This window comes from Lipotes vexillifer, unplaced genomic scaffold (assembly GCF_000442215.2).
Source record: "Lipotes vexillifer unplaced genomic scaffold, Lipotes_vexillifer_v1.1 scaffold173, whole genome shotgun sequence".
In the NCBI taxonomy this organism is placed as follows: domain Eukaryota; kingdom Metazoa; phylum Chordata; class Mammalia; order Artiodactyla; family Lipotidae; genus Lipotes; species Lipotes vexillifer.
In genome coordinates this window covers 1,681,192-1,698,897 of record NW_006770924.1, presented here as the reverse complement: position 1 = coordinate 1,698,897, position 17,706 = coordinate 1,681,192, and the positions used below count along the sequence as shown (strand labels likewise).

At 42.9% G+C, this 17,706-nt stretch overlaps 2 protein-coding genes across 2 annotated transcripts in view; one reads left to right on the top strand and one right to left on the bottom strand.

Moving 5' to 3' along the window:
- The window catches only part of WDSUB1 (WD repeat, sterile alpha motif and U-box domain containing 1), a 76,020-nt gene extending 72,970 nt beyond the window's left edge, over nucleotides 1-3,050 (top strand). The window contains 1 exon segment of the mRNA XM_007472397.1: nucleotides 2,893-3,050. Within this exon segment, the coding sequence (XP_007472459.1) occupies nucleotides 2,893-3,050 (158 nt within the window).
- A 4,449-nt stretch (nucleotides 3,051-7,499) lies between these two features.
- Nucleotides 7,500-17,706, bottom strand: part of TANC1 (tetratricopeptide repeat, ankyrin repeat and coiled-coil containing 1) — a 127,689-nt gene continuing 117,482 nt past the window's right edge. Inside the window, exons 21-26 of the mRNA XM_007446459.1 lie at nucleotides 17,032-17,207; nucleotides 13,923-14,055; nucleotides 12,422-12,513; nucleotides 10,614-10,760; nucleotides 9,606-9,706; nucleotides 7,500-8,937 (exon numbers count right to left, since the gene is read on the bottom strand). Coding sequence (XP_007446521.1) covers nucleotides 7,500-8,937; nucleotides 9,606-9,706; nucleotides 10,614-10,760; nucleotides 12,422-12,513; nucleotides 13,923-14,055; nucleotides 17,032-17,207 — 2,087 coding nt within the window. The remainder of the gene's footprint in view (nucleotides 8,938-9,605; nucleotides 9,707-10,613; nucleotides 10,761-12,421; nucleotides 12,514-13,922; nucleotides 14,056-17,031; nucleotides 17,208-17,706) is intronic.

Below are 17,706 nucleotides of genomic sequence, written 5' to 3'. Positions count from 1 at the left end.
AAAGAAATTAAGTATAAAAATTGAAAAGTGTTCATATTCCATGGATGAAATAAACATTAAAAAAATTTATATCAGTCCTTCTCAAACTCTTCCAAACAACAGAAGAGGAAGGTGTCCTTCTCAAACTCTTCCAAACAACAGAAGAGGAAGGAACACTTCATTTTACAAGCCAGTATTACTCTTAAGAAAACCAGACGAGGACACCACAAGAAAAGAAAATTACAGGCCAATATCATTGATAACCATAGATGCAAAAATCCTCAACAAAATATCAGCAAACCAAATTCAACAATACATTAAAAGAATCCTACACCATGGTCAAGTGGGATTTATTCCAGGGATGCAAGAATTATTCAGCATCTGTAAATCAATCAGTGTGATATATCACATTAACAAAATGAAGGATAAAAATCATATGACCATCTCAATAGATGCAGAAAAGCATTTGCCAAAATTTAATATCCATTTATGATAAAAAAAACTTTCAGTAAAGCAGGCATAGAGAGCATTACCTCAACATCATAAAGGCCATATATGACAAGCCCACAGCTCATATCATACTCGATGGTGAAAAGCTGAAATCTCTCCCTCCAAAGATCTGGAACAAGACAAGGATGCAGACTCTCACCACTTTGATTCAACATAGCATTGGAAGTCCTAGCCAGAGCGTTTTGGCAAGAAAAAGAAAAGGCATCCAAATTGGAAAAGAAGTAAAACTTGTCTCTATTGCATATGATGTAATATATAGAGAAAACCCTATAAAGCCCACCAAAAAACTATTATAACTGATCAACCAATTCGATAAAGTTGCAGGTTAACATAATTGATATATAAATATCAGTTGTGTTTCTGTATACTAGTAACAAGCTAGCAGAAAGAGAAATTAAGAAAACAATCCCATTTGCAATTGCATCAAGAAGAATAAAATACCTAGGAATTTAACTCAGGAAGTAAGAGATCGGTACGCTGAAAACTACAAGACATTAAGGTAACTGAAGAAGACACAAATAAATGGAAAGATATTCTGTGCTCACGGATAAGAATACTGTTAAAATGTCCATACTACCCAAGCAATCTACAGATTTAATGCAATCTCTATCAAAATCGCAATGGCATTTTTCACAGAAAAAAACAATCCTAAGATTTGTATGAAACCACAGAAGATTCCAAATAACCAAAGCAATCTGGAGAAAGAAGAGCAAAAATCATCATGCTGCACGCCTGAAACTTTTGTCAGTTACATCTCAAAAATAAATCTTCTGAAATAAAGAACAATCTAATCGAAAAGTGAGCCAAAAATACGGTCAATTTACAGGAAAATGAAAAGCAAATGGCTCAAACATACAAAGAAATGTTCTAGCTCCCTCATAATATAAAACTACTTGATACACTGTATCATTGCTCATGAGAGACTGGTAAAAATTCAGTTTGACAGCACATTCTCTTGGTTGGGCTCTGGGGAAGATTCAGGCACTCTAAATGCCATTGCTAGTGGGAAAAAAATGGTAGAATTCCTGTGGAAGTACTAGCATTTCTAACAAAATTGTATACATTTTCTCTGATGCAGCAGTCCTACTGCTAGAATCTCCCCCCAAATGATAACACTCACTGTTCATTGCAGCACTATTTGTAAAAAGGTATTGGAAATAACCCAGATGTCCATCAATACATCCATACAGGGGAGTACTGTGGGGGAATAAAAAAGCAATGTATAGTTAAGTGAAAAACCAACCAACCAGGTACAGAATAGTGTGGGGCATGCTAACTTTTATGTAAGAATGTATATGCACTGTGTGTGTACACATACATTTGCTTGTATTTTCAAAAGGAAAGGGTAAACAGAAACTAACATACATGGTTACCTATATGGGAAGGGAGAGAAAACATGGGTTGGACAGAGAAACTCTTAATGTGACTTTTTATAGTTTTTACTTTGAAACTATTTAAATGTTAAAATACACCATGAAAAACAAACCAGTCTCTAAAAATTGGGAGGATAAAAAGGGAAGCAAATGGACCACATATGTCCAGTAACATAATCAGAAATTTTTTTTTCAAGTGATTGTCAAACACAGGATTTCAATTAGATAACCCTAGTGGATCTATCTTGGTGACAGAAAGAGCCAGAAAGAAATCTTAAAAATCTTTCAGTCTTACATTAGTAATATATTGGCATTGTTAGTTCGAAACAGTTGTATGCATTGCAGATTAAAAGAAATAGGTTAATGTGTAAATGTAATTAGGAACTAAGATTTTAAGTTTAAGAGCTACAAGTATAAAAAAAGTAGTGAAGCAAAATCTCCAACCTTAACACATGCAAAAAAGTTTGTAAGAACATGGTATGAAAAACCTTAGCCAATGAATTTTTTTTTTTTTTTTTTTTTTTTTTTTTTTTTTTTTTTTTTGCATAGTAAATTCCTTTACTATCAAGTCGTTAGTGGCGTGAGCTCTATCTCTTGGTATCTGTTTCCCTGACTTTTCAACATGTCGGAAAGTTTTGCCTTGTCATCCCCAGAGCTTTTTGCTCCCATCTTTAGCCACATTAACTGACACATAGCTGACAGCACTAGCAGGGCACTGTAGCTTCACTACCACCTTCCTCTACCTGGCTCGTTTCCTTTCTTCCTTTGTGCTACATCTGAATTTTTGACAGTCCTTTTTTCAGTTTTTTGACACTCTTCGAGGTAATTTGTGCAATCTTAGTGCATCTTAAATGGTAGAATTTAGGATGTTGTTGCAGAAATATTTTGGGAGCAGTGGTGCTAGACAAGACTACCACTTAAATTACAGTAAAGGCCTTGGCAATGGAGTTTTTGTACCCATTTTAGTAATCCTGACTTCCCTTTCCTACATTGCAACTAATTTGTGTATGTGGTTTTGTTTTGTTTTTAGATGGCTATTCATACGAAAAGGAAGCAATGGAAAATTGGATCAGCAAAAAGAAACGTACAAGTCCCATGACAAATCTTGTTCTTCCTTCAGTGGTACTTATACCAAATAGGACTCTGAAAATGGCCATTGATCGATGGCTGGAGACACATCAAAAATAAAACTATTTATTTTATATTGCATTATTTATATTTTCTGTGATTTCATTTGAATGATTTAAAGGTAGATACTAATCAGATATTACTAAAAGCAAAACAAGGAGAAAGGTAAACTTAAACTTCTTTACCTATAAAAACTATTTACTGGCTATTTTCATTCTTTAAAACATAGGGACTAAGTAACACATATAACATCTTTTCTATTTTTACTATAAAAGCCTTTTTATACTAGTGACAAAAAGCCTAACCTGTAGAGAAGTTTTACAACTTTAAATTTGCCATGCTCAAATTTATTCTTGTTATGGATCATATTCCATTATAACCAAAGATTGGAATAATCTAGAATATAACAGATAAATCCTAGTTAATAACTGTTCATTTGATAACTCTTTGGAATCCTTCTAAAGAGAATTTTTAGCAAAACAATTGTAGATTTGTTTATGACTAAATTGAGAAAATCACTTTGACGTGTTTAATGAGCAATTTTGTTAGATTCTAAGTTTGCAAGGTAGTAATGATTTTTTCCCCCATTGTCCAAACCTATGTACGAGTTAGATGGAATAAATTATCACAGATACATCAAGTTGACTTTGCTGAAACATATAAAGTGGCAAACTAGCCTCCCTTTACAATTTAGAATTCTTAAAAGTTCTCACATAATAGGTTAAGCTAAGGTGACTATACATTTTTACACAATAGACCCGATAGCTAATACAACACCCTGATAAACATTCAGAAGAAAACTTCAAGTTCGGAAAGCTGAGGTTGTGTTGACTCTCCATTTGTCTCACAAGTTGTTTACCAGAATGGAAGCCATTAGTGGGAAAGCTTGTTAGAACTAAACTCTAATGGCAGGCAGGGACCAAGACTCTGTGCTTACCCCCGAAATCCTCACTGTCGTCGTTCTGAAATTTGAAAACACAGAAATAAAAGGGAAAAATCAATGTAAGTATTTATTCCGTCAGCCTTTTCTAATGTTTTATAAACTTATAGCTAATATGCTGTATGTTCACAGAAGGGTGGAAAGCTACCACAGAAATCTCCAAAAACCTGTTCTTTGTAATTGCTGCTTTGTAAAATTTCTGTCATCCTAATGTATTACTGAATTTTATTTCCTTTGTGTCACAGCTGGGATTCACAATACTTGATTCTAGAAGAGTATTTTTTTTTTCATACTACACATGCCGCTCACATTCTTACTCATGAGGACCAAAAGATGGGAACATGTTCTAGAAGGTGTTTTTCTGTTGTATTCTGTAGAGGAAGTATGCTAACATAATTCTAACAAAAGACTGGGTAAAATTGATAGAGTCCACCATTGGACCAGATATCTTTTGTTTTGATAAAATAATAGACTTATTTTCCAAAGGCGGCTGGCTGGTTTCCACATAAAAATTACTGAAAATCACTGAAGTCATTGATAGGAAACAGTAAATGTTGGTTATTTGCTAAATGTGTTAAAGAAGGTGATTTTCTTTTTTACGTTTTCACTAGGATAGTTTCTTGTTAAATGGCTGAAAACTAAGATGCCAATTTACAAAAGTGAAGTGCATCTGTTTTTATATACAAACAAACCGAAGCTGAGCTGCTACTCCTTCCCACAAACACAAGCAAACAAACTAAATAAACCAAACCCAAACTCACCCATAGGAAAGGACACCACACGGCCCCTCTGCACTCTTGGGGGCCACCATCCGTGCAGGACTAGGCAGGAGCAGCCCTCACCTGCCTGCCCACTGCCCGGTCCTCAGCACTGACCAGTAGCATCCCAAGGAGACTGCACTTCCTGGGGTAATTGGACCAAATACCTTTACTAAGAATCTATCAAAATCATAATGTAATGTATAATAAATTCTAATGGTCACACTGGCAGCATCACAGGAAGTCATCCAATAAGAATGATCTATTAATAAGAGTTTTCCCCTCCTACCCAGTTTTTTGTTTTTTACCTTTAGTTTAAATATACAGCGTTCAAGAGAGACTGAAAATACTTTGCTTGGCCTTGCTAGTAATAGCAGTAACCACACAATAACCTGAAGTCACTTAGGCTTAAGATTCCACGTCAGGATTTTATCACAATACAACAGTTTAATGTTCACAGTCATTCATACTACTTTGAAACTGAAATATGTGGTTATAAAGACAAACACTTTTTAACTCAAAGATAATAGAAATATGAAAAACAAACTTTCACACTGGCACAGTGTTCAGTGTATGTATTGCCAAAGTGGGAGTTAAATACTGAAGATGCCCTGTTACCACTAAAACCACACTCCAGGATTTCCGAACAGAGAAGTATAGAATGCTCTTCATGCGTTCTTCTCATTTCAGGCAAAAAGACTAATTTTGACCCTGGAATGTTTTGGGATTTCTGGAAGCCATTACCCTTGTTCTGAAATTATTAAATAAAATTAAATATGTATTTGTAGTATTACTGAGAAACAGGCTTTCCACTTCTTTAGGATAAAATCACTCCGGATTTAAGCAAGGCAGATAGCTGACATCAGGATCTTCTCTACTTAGCCATTGTTTCATTTAATGCAAAACAAATTCTATCAATTGTCTTTATTCCATATGGAAAAGTACAGTAGTTGTGCAGAAACAAAACTACATAACAAAAGAGTAAGACTTCCACAAATATTAAAGAAAACAATAAACAATAAATAAGCCATAGTAGTTATAGCAGAACTCATGAAACGCCTCTAAAAAAGACTGACAAAGCTGTACAAAGTACACTGTACACACTCAGAAACAAATGAAGAATGACACCAGAAGAGTCCTATTCGTACAAAACCATAATGATGCTCACAGGGACTTCATTACAACTATTCATTTTTAAAACATTCTGTAAATATAGAACTTCCTTCTCTCCAATTCTAGAAAATAAATTTCACATCCCAACATACAAATACACTCCCACCACCTCTCTCAAACTAGTATTTTAACATCCTCCAATAGCACACCATTTTCTTATAAAAATACCTTTAAAATCAAGGTTCACTCCTGTACCTTATCTTTACAAATGAATAATACATCAGTTTGGACTTAAGTAGCACCTCAAAGGTGTTCATATAAATGAGATAAAGTGCTGTTACTGGTATACTGTTAACATGCCATATATATTATCGTTCAGTGCAATAACCAGCATGGACAAAGCTTAAAAAGAACATGCAAATATATGACTTTAAGATTAACTACTTGAAATAGTTATATTTACAAGTCTGAATACAACTTGGCTATATGATATATACAACATGTGGCTATAAAGTAATGACTATAATAAAATGAAAGCAATAACCAACCACACCTTAAGTATCCAAATTAAATATTGTCATTAGAGGACCTTGGAAGGTTTGTTCCAGGAGTGCTATCATTGATAAAAGCAGTTTGGGGACCAACTGAGAGCTAATTTACATGTCACCGAGAATGCTGTTATTCTTAGTATTTTAGCCCAAATTCAACTTCACCACCAATCATGATTCCAAATGGTTTATACTGTTTCCAAATATTAAAAACACCTTGAAGCCGGAATATAGTTCCAAAAAAAGGAACCATAACACAGAAATAAGTGTTTAATCTTTTTAAGGGAACTGCTATAAAGGGAACAATACTTGGATGTTCTTATATTTTGCTTAAAAAACAAAAAAAGTGAGCCATATAACACGTATAGTCACATTCAGCTAGAAATTACTCAGGTCTTTCATATATATATATATATATATATATATATATATATATGCACATACACACTAACCCTTGAACAACAAAGGTTTGAATTGTGCAGGTCCACTTATACACGGATTTTTTTTTCCCCCGGTCAATACATACTACATGATCCACGGTTGGTTGAATACGAGGATGTGGAACCCTCCATAGGGCCGACTAAAAGTTACACTGTACATTTTTGACTGTACAGGGGATGGGCACCCCTAAGTCCCATGTTGTTCAAGGGTCAACTGTATGTGTACGTGCATATATATATATAAATGAAGATTTGACTCATTGGAACTGTAACTTGAAAAGTCCATCTTTTCCAGAACATATCACCTGGATATTATGTCATGAGTTAAACTTATCACTAGACATTTACATTATCTAAGAAATAATATGATCTTACCACATAGCAAAGGCTAGGAGAAAAGTGATAAAAACCAAACAATTTCAAAAGAGAGAAGCATGAGTTAATGTCTTCTTGGCTGCCTTAAATTTTTAACTTAATAGGCATAACTAGTTGTAGTTTTCAATTCTGGTTAGCATTCTTATTTCTGGTGACTTCTATCTATCAAAGAAATTTAATCCCACATTTTCAATATATCAATGGCATCTGATCCACCCCCAAGGGAAAAATAAATATGTGACTAAAGAGTAACTGTTCTCACAAACAACCATTTAATGACTACCAGGAGCCAGCGCACCGTTTCCCAAATACCACACATGGGTCTCCCTTACGGCTCACACGTTTGATTCTATGAATGATCGCTTTGGTTTTGCTGAAGGGAGGTGACTCCTGTGGGCTTCACTACTGATGTGAGACTGCTGTTTAGAGAGACTTTCCTGATACGCATGAGAAACAGTCTTAGTTATCCGGCTGTCTTGGCAGTGGACTGGAATTTGGCACTTCTTTTCTTCTAGCTCCTTCCCCTGGGCCCCGTTGTGGACCCCTCCACCCAGAGTAGACACAGAACGGGTTTTGGCTTGGCTACTGTATCCTCCTGCTTGTTTGAAAGAGGGCTTCTCAGAGCTTGAGGCCTGCAGGCCAGCCGTGGAAGGCATGTTCGTCGGCAGCCCCTCTGGCACCGCGCAGTGCCAGGCGCAGCTGGGAGGGTGGCTCTGCTGCTGGAACCTCGCTGTCTTGTCCATGATGCCCATGAACGGAGTACTGCGCGGCCTGTGCTCAGCTGGGCCACTCGGAGCCTGGCTACCAACCCTGTCTTTCATTCGAGCATCTGGTCCTTGGACCTTGAAGCCCTCTGAAAAACTGCTGCTTGAAGCCAAACTACTGGTTGAACTTGACATCTTGATGCTGCTTGACGGGGAACTGGAAGAGCCTGAGCTGGTGAGGGAAGCCGGGTGTCGCACGTCGCTGCAGCTCACAGGCCCGCCTGGGTTTAGAGGGGCTACGTCCACAGCCACGGTGGCACGAGACAGAAGCCTCTCTGCAGTTTTTATCTTACTCGGTAGAGGATATGCAGCATCACCCTCACTGGGCTGCAGCTGGACGCTGGGGCTGGGCCCCAGCTGATCTCCCGAGTGGCTAGAAGCTGCTCCCGCAGGGAAGGTGCCTGTTCCCTCCAGATGCTGGTTTCTGCTTCCGGCGGCGGGGGTGGCAGAGAGTCTTCCAGGCATGGGACTCGGGGGAGGATTCTGCGAAGAGACCTGCGTTTTCGAGCTAGCATTTCTCACGCCAGCTTGCCCAGAACCCAGGTGCTGGCTGGTTTTCACGATCTGCGCCTGCTTGGTGGGCTGCACCCTCAGCCCCGGCTGAGCGACCGGCTCCCTCGGGGGCTTGCTCATCCCCAGCCGATTCTGTGGCGATAGCGGCCTCATTTTGGACTGGAGCCCTTCTTGAAGGTTTCGGATGTATGGGGAGGGAGCAGAGGAGGGCGGCTGGGGCCTGGGAGCGAGGGGAACGGATTCTTCCTGTGGAGAAGTCTCCCCCTCTTCAGCCTCCTCGAGGTGAAAGCAGTCACTCAGGCCGGGGGTCGGGGCGTCCTCCTCGTGGTCCGAGTCGGCGGGGGGCGCTGGCGGCGGGCATTGCTGCTTCTGCTGCTGGCTCCTCTGGAGCTGCCTGCATTCCTCTTCTACGCGCGCCAGGAGCCTCCTGATCTCCTGGTTGGTGGGAGAGAGCTTCACGGCTTCCCGCAAGTCAGCCAGAGCGGCCGTGAACTGCCTTTATATTAAAAGAGACGATATAATTACAGGCCATGTAAGAACAAGCTCTGAATGCAACTGTTCATAAAGCAGCTCTGCTAAAAGAAAAGAGAAGGTAGCTGAGTGAGTTCTGCACAGTCACGGTGTGGACGGATCCCACGGAACTAGCTTAGAGTTCCTCGGCTAAGTGGGAGCGCTGAACCCTAACCCAGACCTGAGCGGCTCCGGGGCCCTGCTGTCTCTATAAAGACCACTGGGCTGGGGTGAGCGCAGGCAGAAAGCAGTGGGGGTCAGAATCCTCTTAACGTCACCTTCCCCAACCCTCTCACCACGTCCACCTACAACTCAAGACCTATGGACTCCACCCAGCCTCCCCACCGCCGCCTCCCGGCGTCTCTAGTTGGCGGTCTCACTGGTAACGTGGACTAAGCTAGGAACTTTATGTTGCAGATGTCAACTGTGGGGATAGTTACTGAGATGTCTGGAGAAAATAAAAAGTTTAGCCATTGCTAATGACAGCCACTGCTGCGCCTTCTGGAAGCTAGCTGTTCAGTATTACAGGGGAGGGGAGGCACTGAGTGATGCTCATGCATCAGAAGCCCCCAAAGTCAAAGCAGCAGCTTTGATGTCAGAGAAAGATAAGCAGGCTTCTCTAGTCACAGTCACAGATCAAACCCCAGACGGTACCTGCTGCTCCTCTTTGCTCTCGCTCTGGCATAAAAGGCTTCATAGGACTTTGGTTTCAACTCGAGAGCCTTGGAAGCAAATTCTTCTGCCATGCCGAAGTCCTGGTATCAATATTTAAATACACAAGTCAGAAGCGGCACTGAAACATGATTACAGGCAACCTTTTAATAAGAGTTTTGCTCTAGAGGTCAGTAGAGAAGTGGGACACATTTGGAGCGAGATGAAGGGGAAGGTAAGTTGGTTTTCTTGTTGCGAAGTTAGGAGACAGTTATAGCTTATTAATGTTCTTACAAGAAGAATCCCACAGAGAAGCAAAAATCGGTGACTCAGGAGAGTCAGTGACTCGAGAGAGAGAATGGTGGTGGAAGCAGCACAGCAGAGGTGAGGGCTGATGGGAGCCCGCCCCCGGGGGGAGGGGGAGCCTCAGGGGGGCCCGGCCACTGCAGCACCTGCAGCGGGAAGGTGGGCAGAGTACGTGGGCACAGAAGCAGGCAGGTCACAGATTTGGTGGAGGGAGGATGAGGTTTAAAAAAGAAAAACAAAGAAAGTGGTACTGAAACAAATCTAGTTACAAGTTAACTTGTGAGTTAACTACAATTAATTACAAATTAACCAGTTCCTGGCTTACCCTCTGAGCGAACGTAATAACACTAAGCTGATTATAACACATTTGTGGTGAACTTTACAATGATGCCCTTTCCTTCTGAATCTGGGGACAGCCGCTCGTGCTGGCAGCGTGCAGTTGGGCAGCGGTGGAGGAGCAGTTTGCATGTGCTTGTCATCACTGAGGCAGAGAAACTACGTCCATGTGCACTCTCTCAACACCTTGGGAGGTGGGTGGTGCTGTGATCTAATGATGGTCACCCCAGACAAGCAGCTCCCCATGCACCAGGTTCACAGAAAAGTGCAAACAAACCAGACAGGAGGTCTCATGATTTGCTCTGTAGAAGGGCAGGCCTTCACCACTGTGAGAACAGCTAAAGGACTGGAATAAGGGGCCCGGCTTACATTTGTTTTTCTTCGGCAGCGAGACAAATTGAGATAGAGGGAAATCCTTAGCTCATTGAACGGTCTCATGTCCTCTCCGAATCCTTCTCGAGGAAACTTCCTTAAGGCATACTGGTACCTCTGGGCTGCCTCTTTCATCTTCCCTTTCTAGGATTCAAAAATCAGAGAAATTTATCGTTTCCAGAGGCTCCAAGATGAATAAAGATCCTGATGAGGACAGGCCACGGCCAGAACCAGTCCACTGACTGGCCTGGACACGCAGCTTCACTGTCCGCCTAGGTGTCTGCAACCAGAGCTGGGTTTACACGAAGGGATCTGTAAATTGCCAAACCCATAACCATCAATCTTAATTAAAACATCAGATTATCTTCTCTGTTACATATTTGTGACAACCATTTCATGAATGACCTCTCATCTAAAGATACTTTAATGCAGAGTGTAACAGAAATCAAATGGAAAAACCACGCCGTCCCTAAAGCAAGCAGAGTCTTGTGGATAAACCTAGAGCTGCTGTAGAGTGATAATTTTTCTTTTAAGAGGAACTAAAGCACGGGCTTTAAAACTCAGCACAGCACTGCACGTCATTTTCAAGGCTAAAGAAATCCATTTGCTCTGTTGGTTCTGTTGCACAGCAGGTATGAAGTCTGTCGAAAATGGCTAATAATTGCCTACCAAAATTCATATTAAAACCACTTCAAAGCCACAACAATACACACTGAACTCAATTTCAAACTGATTCCAGGCCAGGAACCCTGCTGGGTCATGCTATATGCCTATTTATTTGTTGTTATTAAAAAAGAAAAGGAAAAACTAAAACATAGAAAGTACAGCAGCTTCATGCCAAAAAGGATTAAAATGGTCATGATGTAGTTTTTTGTTTCCATCATCTTTTAATTCTGTCTAATCACAGACCTGGAAAGAAAAATGATCTATGGAAGTGGCCTGAGCATCTCTCTAAACTCGGGGTTGGCAAACTACGGTTTCTGGGCCAAACCCGGCCTGCCACCTGTTTCTACAAACACAGTTTGACTGGGACACGGCCTGGCTCATTTGTCTGTGTGTTATCTTGGCTGCGTCTGTGCCACAAGAGCAAAGCTGGAGGGCTGTGACAGGGACCACAGAGCAAAGCCGGACATGGTTACTACCTGGCTCTTTCCAGATGAAGTGTACTGCCCTCTGATCTAAACTGCATGTGTTAGTTTGAACATTTTTACTTTAAAGTCAAATTTACTAATCTTTAAATTGTCTTTCCATTTTTAAGGGAAAAAGAGAAAAAGAAATTAATTCCACCTCCTGAGTAACTGAGTATTATCTATTACTTGACTATTTTAAGTAAAAATCTCTCCAGAAACAGTTTCAAATTCCAGAAGCTTACAGACATTAAAATTAAGATAATGAAGGCTTGGGAGATTTCATGATTCTTTTCTTCTGAAAATGTCTCCTGAGTGTTCCTTTCCCATGTCTCATGACTCCAAGCACCAAGGAATTTCCTGTAGGATGCGCCTGTTAAACAAGAAGCACCTCTGCCTTCGTATCAAGGCTTCAGGCTGTAAGTCACAGTTACAGCCCCAAGGATTCGTTCAGAAGTAATGGTTCTCAAACACAAAGAGGAGTGCTTTCCGCACTGAAGATTCTGCTGTGAGGATATCAAAGCCTGGGCACGAGGCTAGGTTAGCACTTCCCAGAACTTCTATTAGCTAAGCTATATGCATTCTGTGCGGTAGCACAGCTACACCCATTATACCGCAAACTAAGAGGCTGCTCACAGGTTGTTTACAGGATCACAAGAAAAGGGCGACACCACTTACTTTGTACATCAAGTTTCCTTCCTCCATCAATTTCTGTAAAAGTATAATCAGAATATCAGGTTTGGAAGTAGCCATCGCCCAAGCAGCATTTCCTGCAAAATAAACATGTGTTCAGAGGCATTCCAGTGGGCTTGGAGCAAAGGAGCTCAATACTTCCGTGGCCCTGTCACAGCTAAGCCCACAAACAGCAGAGAACCCAGCTGCAGAGGACACTGCAGCGTGTCCTGCAGGTGTATTGTCCTGCGTGACAATACAGCGAAGGGAAGGGAGCATTTAGCGGGGAGCTGCACCCCGCACACCCTGTCACTTGGGGCAACAAGAGTACTGGGACACGCAAGCATCAGCACAGACACGAGCCACCCCTCCTTTCTATGGGGATTTGCTTCCCAATCATCTCTTTAGTTCCCTGCAGCGCTGTCAGGACCATGCGCACGTGGAGGCGAGGCTTCTCAGCGTCTCTCACACTCGCTGCAGAGTCACCACCGAATCCACTCTGAGACGCCAGCTCTGGCCCTGCTGCCCTCCTCCCACCATCCCCGCCCTCGGCCTCCCTGCTCCCGCCTGTGTCTCCTTCTCTCCCGGCTGACTGACGGCACAGCCACAACCTCTGTCTAAGCCTCTTCCGAACACGAACACGCACAGGGAGCAACGCTTAAGGGCACGGCCTCAGGAGTCGGACTCAGGTTCAAGGTGACCTGCCGCGCACTATGACCTCAGGGGAGCTATTCACCATCTTCAGGCCTGGGGTTCCTCCTCTGTAACATGATGCTTTCATCATTCCCTACTTATAGGGTAGGTGAGGATAAGATAAGTTAAAACATGCAACTGCTCAGAATAGCTCCTGATACCACGAGCTGCTTAATGATGTCATTTCACCACCTTCATCGCAGTCCCCTCCCCAGAACTGCTGGCAGCCAAAGGTCTGGCGTGAGACCAGAAAAGACAGTGCCGTATGGGGCACTCTTCCCCGCACTCTGAATCCTGGGCCATGTTCCAACCTCCTCAGAGCTCCGGCCCCTGACATTATCCTCAAGTCACCCCGTCTCGTCTCCAGTAAGCCCCGCGAGCTTTCCCTCCCAGAACCTGTGCTAGGGTTGCCGCTGCCCTTCCCAGCAGACTAGCCACCCCTCCCTAACAGCAGTCCTCGCACTCGCAGCTCATTACAACCGCCCTCCAGCTCCTGCCCACCCGCCCTCAGGCCCTCCCCACAGAGGCCCCCGAACAGCTCCCGCTGTGGCTCCCACGCATCCCCAGCACCCCCAGGGCTGGGCTGTCCTTCAACACTGGCCTCTGCTTTCTGCCCACGTGGGCTGTAATAATATGAGTCTTTTACACACTCTGAATGACTGTGATTAACTGAGCCTTAGAGAGGGACACAAAAAAAATCTCCACACACCTGACATCTTACTTCTTAACCCGGAAGCAGATGCGTACGGTCCCTCGTGTACTCTAAAATCTGAAGCACCCTCCCTCTCGCTGGTGAACTGCAGAGTTTACTGACCTAACTTGGCTCCTTTTCTCAGCAGTGTAATCACTACAGATGTATTTCGACAACCGATGGCTCTGTCCAAGGGCCGCATGCCGCTGTGGTCCACGTGCTCGATCACGGCCCCCTTGTCGACCAGGTACAGCACCTGCAAAAGGGAGACACAGGCCCTGAGGGCGCAGGTAGCAGGAGCCCTCACCTTGCCCGACGCTGTAGCTGGTGTAGGAGCTGGCGGTCTTAGCTTCACTCTGGTCTCAGATGCTTCTGGCCTAACGGGATCCTAGAAGGGAAATGAAGTTGACATAGAACAGAGCAGAGGAGCTGCAATCCACAGCTCAAACCCGCTCTGCTAAAGTGATTTTGATGTTGGCAATGAGACAGGTAGGTGGATGTTCCCAGGGCGGGACGTGCGTCTGTGCACCCGTAGACCACAGATAGTACATGCACTCTATCACCTGTCTGTCTCACCCCACTTCCCAGGCCACAGAGATGAGACACAGTCACCTTTTCATCTCCAGTTACTTAGGAGGCAGGCTTCTGCCATAGCTCCAACGTGCTGGCAGGTTATGGCAATGGCACTTCAGAAACACTCAGATCCACACAGCCTGGGTACAGAAGCTGGAAAGACCAGGATCAACTGGACCCAATTATAACTCACTTTAAGACTTAGGAAAGAGACCTGAATATGGGGACGGTAAAGGTGGCAACTTTGAGACCATGGTACAAAGACTGCCTTGATGTGATCAAACAGCTGTCACTTGGACTAAACAGAGAACAACAGGGAAAACCATGCTGGCCACTAAAATTGCTCTATTCACTGGAAAAGTCTGTAGCCTGCTTCGATTTTCATGTGGATCTAGTAGATCTTATCAGTCCACCAGCTGTTCAAAATGACACTAGAGGGATTAATATCCAGAATATATAAAGAACTCCTACAACTCAACAACAAAAACCTCAAAAACCCAATTTAAAAATAGGCAAAGGCTGTGATAAGCTGTAATGGAAAAGAATATGAAAAAGAATATATATATATATATATATATATATATACACATACACATACATATATATGTGTGTAACTGAGTCGATTTGCTGTACAGCAGAAATTAACACATTGTAAATCAACTATACTTCAATAAAATTTAAAAAATAGGCAAAGAGGCTTCACTGGTGGCGCAGTGGTTGAGAGTCCGCCTGCCGATGCAGGGGACACGGGTTTGTGCCCCGGTCCGGGAAGATCCCACATGCCACGGAGCAGCTGGGCCCGTGAGTGGGAGAGGCCGCAACGGTGAGAGGCCCGTGTACCCCACCCCCCAAAAAAGAAAAAATAGGCAAAGGATCTGAATATTTTTCCAAAGGTGATATACAAATAGCCAATAAGCATGTCAGAAGATGCTCGTCATCACTAGGGAACTGCAAATCAAAACAACAAGCTATTAACTGTTAGGATGGCTGCTATCAAAAAAGAGAACAAAACAGAAAATAAGTGCTGGAGAGGGTGTGGAGAAACAGGTAGCCATGTGCACTTTTGGTGAGAATGTAAAATGATGCACCCACTATGGACACAGCATGGAGCTTCCTCAAAAAATTAAAAATAGAATTATTCCTCGATTGAGCAATCTTACATCTGGGTATCTATCCAAAAGAATGGATAGATCTCGAAAAATCTGCAGGCTCTCGAAGAGATATCTGCACACCCATGTTCGTAACAGCACTACTCATAATAGCCAAGAGGTGGAAGCAACCCAAGTGCCCAATGATGGATGAATGGATTAACAAAATGTGGTAAACACATAAATGGAATATTATTCAGCCTTAAAAAAAAAGGACATCCTGACGTATGCTATAACATGAATGAACCTAGAAGACATTATGCCAAGTGAAATATGTCAGTCACAAAACGACAATACTGTATGATTCCACTTGTGTTCAGGGACCAAGAGCTGTCATTCACAGAGATGCAAAGTAGAAAGGTGTTTGCCGGGAGCGGGGGTAACGAGGTAATTGTTTAACGGGTGCAGTTTCAGTTTTACAAGACAAAAAAAGCCTGGACTTTGGCTGCACAACGATGTGAAATGTATGTAACACTACTAAACTCTTCACCTAGGAATGGTTACGACGGTAAATTTTATGTTATGTGTTTTTACCAAAATTTTTTTTAAATGACTCTTAGAATGCTAAGATCCTTCACTCTTCCCTAATGTTGATAAACTACAGGATCTGGTAATGTAACATAAGCTGAAAAAGAAAAGTGTGGAGATGTGAGGTTTAGTTAAATAGCTGTTTCTGAAAATCGACATTTAAGTACAGTTTATAATGTCCAGGAAATTGAAACTATTTAACTGTAGCATCACTGCCTTGTAAAACCATCAGGCATAGACGTGCAGGGTGGGGATGGCTTCTGCTCCAAGGTCCACGGCCCCCAGCAATACAGTACCTGTCTGTCTAGCTAATCCTCACCTTAGACACATGTAATGATTCATAAATGATAATTCTCAAGGAGAAATGAACATTCCTCCAGCACCTGCTTGTTGCCTGGGATATGGACATTGACAAAGTGGTTTTTGCCCTGAAAGACATCTTGTGGTTTTTAGTTTATTAAGGTTTTATCCCTTCCTTCCTCAGTTAAGACTTGGGCCTTTGGCAAAGAGATAAAGACAGTGCCCAAAGCATTTTCTATTATTTCTAGACAAAGCCACATCAATTTAAAAACAAACCAACTGATTATTTGATTAGTAATTTCTCACATATATAAAAGTGATTTTTAAGACTTGTAAAAAAAAAAAGTGATTTTTAAATGATCTATACAGGCATTCTATTCACATGGAAATTGTAAGAAAATGAAACGACATATGCATGTGTGTACACATATTCATGTATGTGGGTGCAGTTTGTAATCATGGAATTTTAAGCCTTTAGAGTGTATTAAAATCTTTACCCCAGTTCTGGAACAGACTGTGTGCCACAGAATTAGAAGAAAATGAAAGCCACCCCACAGCACACGCGTATGCCCCGGCCACACGGGGCCAGAGTCATGCACACTTGGGGATGGCTCAGCTCCCGAGTCTCCACGCAGCCCAGTGCGCCTGGCACAGGTGGGGAGCGTGGCCGCCGCGGTACCTACGGTCTCCGCATCGCCGTAGAAGGCGGCCAGGTCCAGGGGGCTGCGGCCGTTCTTGTCTGTCTGGTCGATCTTGGCTCCTTCCTCCACCAGGAACTGGACCACAGCCCTGTGCCCTTTCAGACAAGCCCAGCTTAATGCCGACAGACCCTCTTTGTCCAGAGAAGAAAGGGCGGCACCTGAAAGACAAGCCCATTCACAGAACGTGACCGTGGAAAGACAAGGCCAGAGGCAGACGCTTTGACACCCACAGGGGCCTGGCCTAAACAGCATCTGAAGCCAAGGGTGAAATGATCATCCCTGCTGCAGCTGAGTAAAGGGTACGTGGGATGTATCCCTATTCCCTCTACTTGTGTGCAAGTTAAAAATTTTCCATGACAAGAACACTTAACAAAAATATTCTTTTTCAAAAACAAAACAAAGACAACAACAAAAAAACCAGAAAGACTAAATCAGAAAGTACTAAATGAGTCTGCCAAAGCTCTTGCCCTTGTCCGTCCAAGAGAGTCCCACGCGGGGGGGGGGGGGGGGGGCGGCGGGGGGGGGGGCGAGCCTGCGACGGCAGAGGCCGGCGTGACGTTGCACCAGCCTGAGGCGCGCCATGCGTCTCCCAGGGAAGTTGTCTGTGGATCACAGGACCCTGGCAGTGGCGGGCTGTACAGGCGCCCCCGGAGGGGC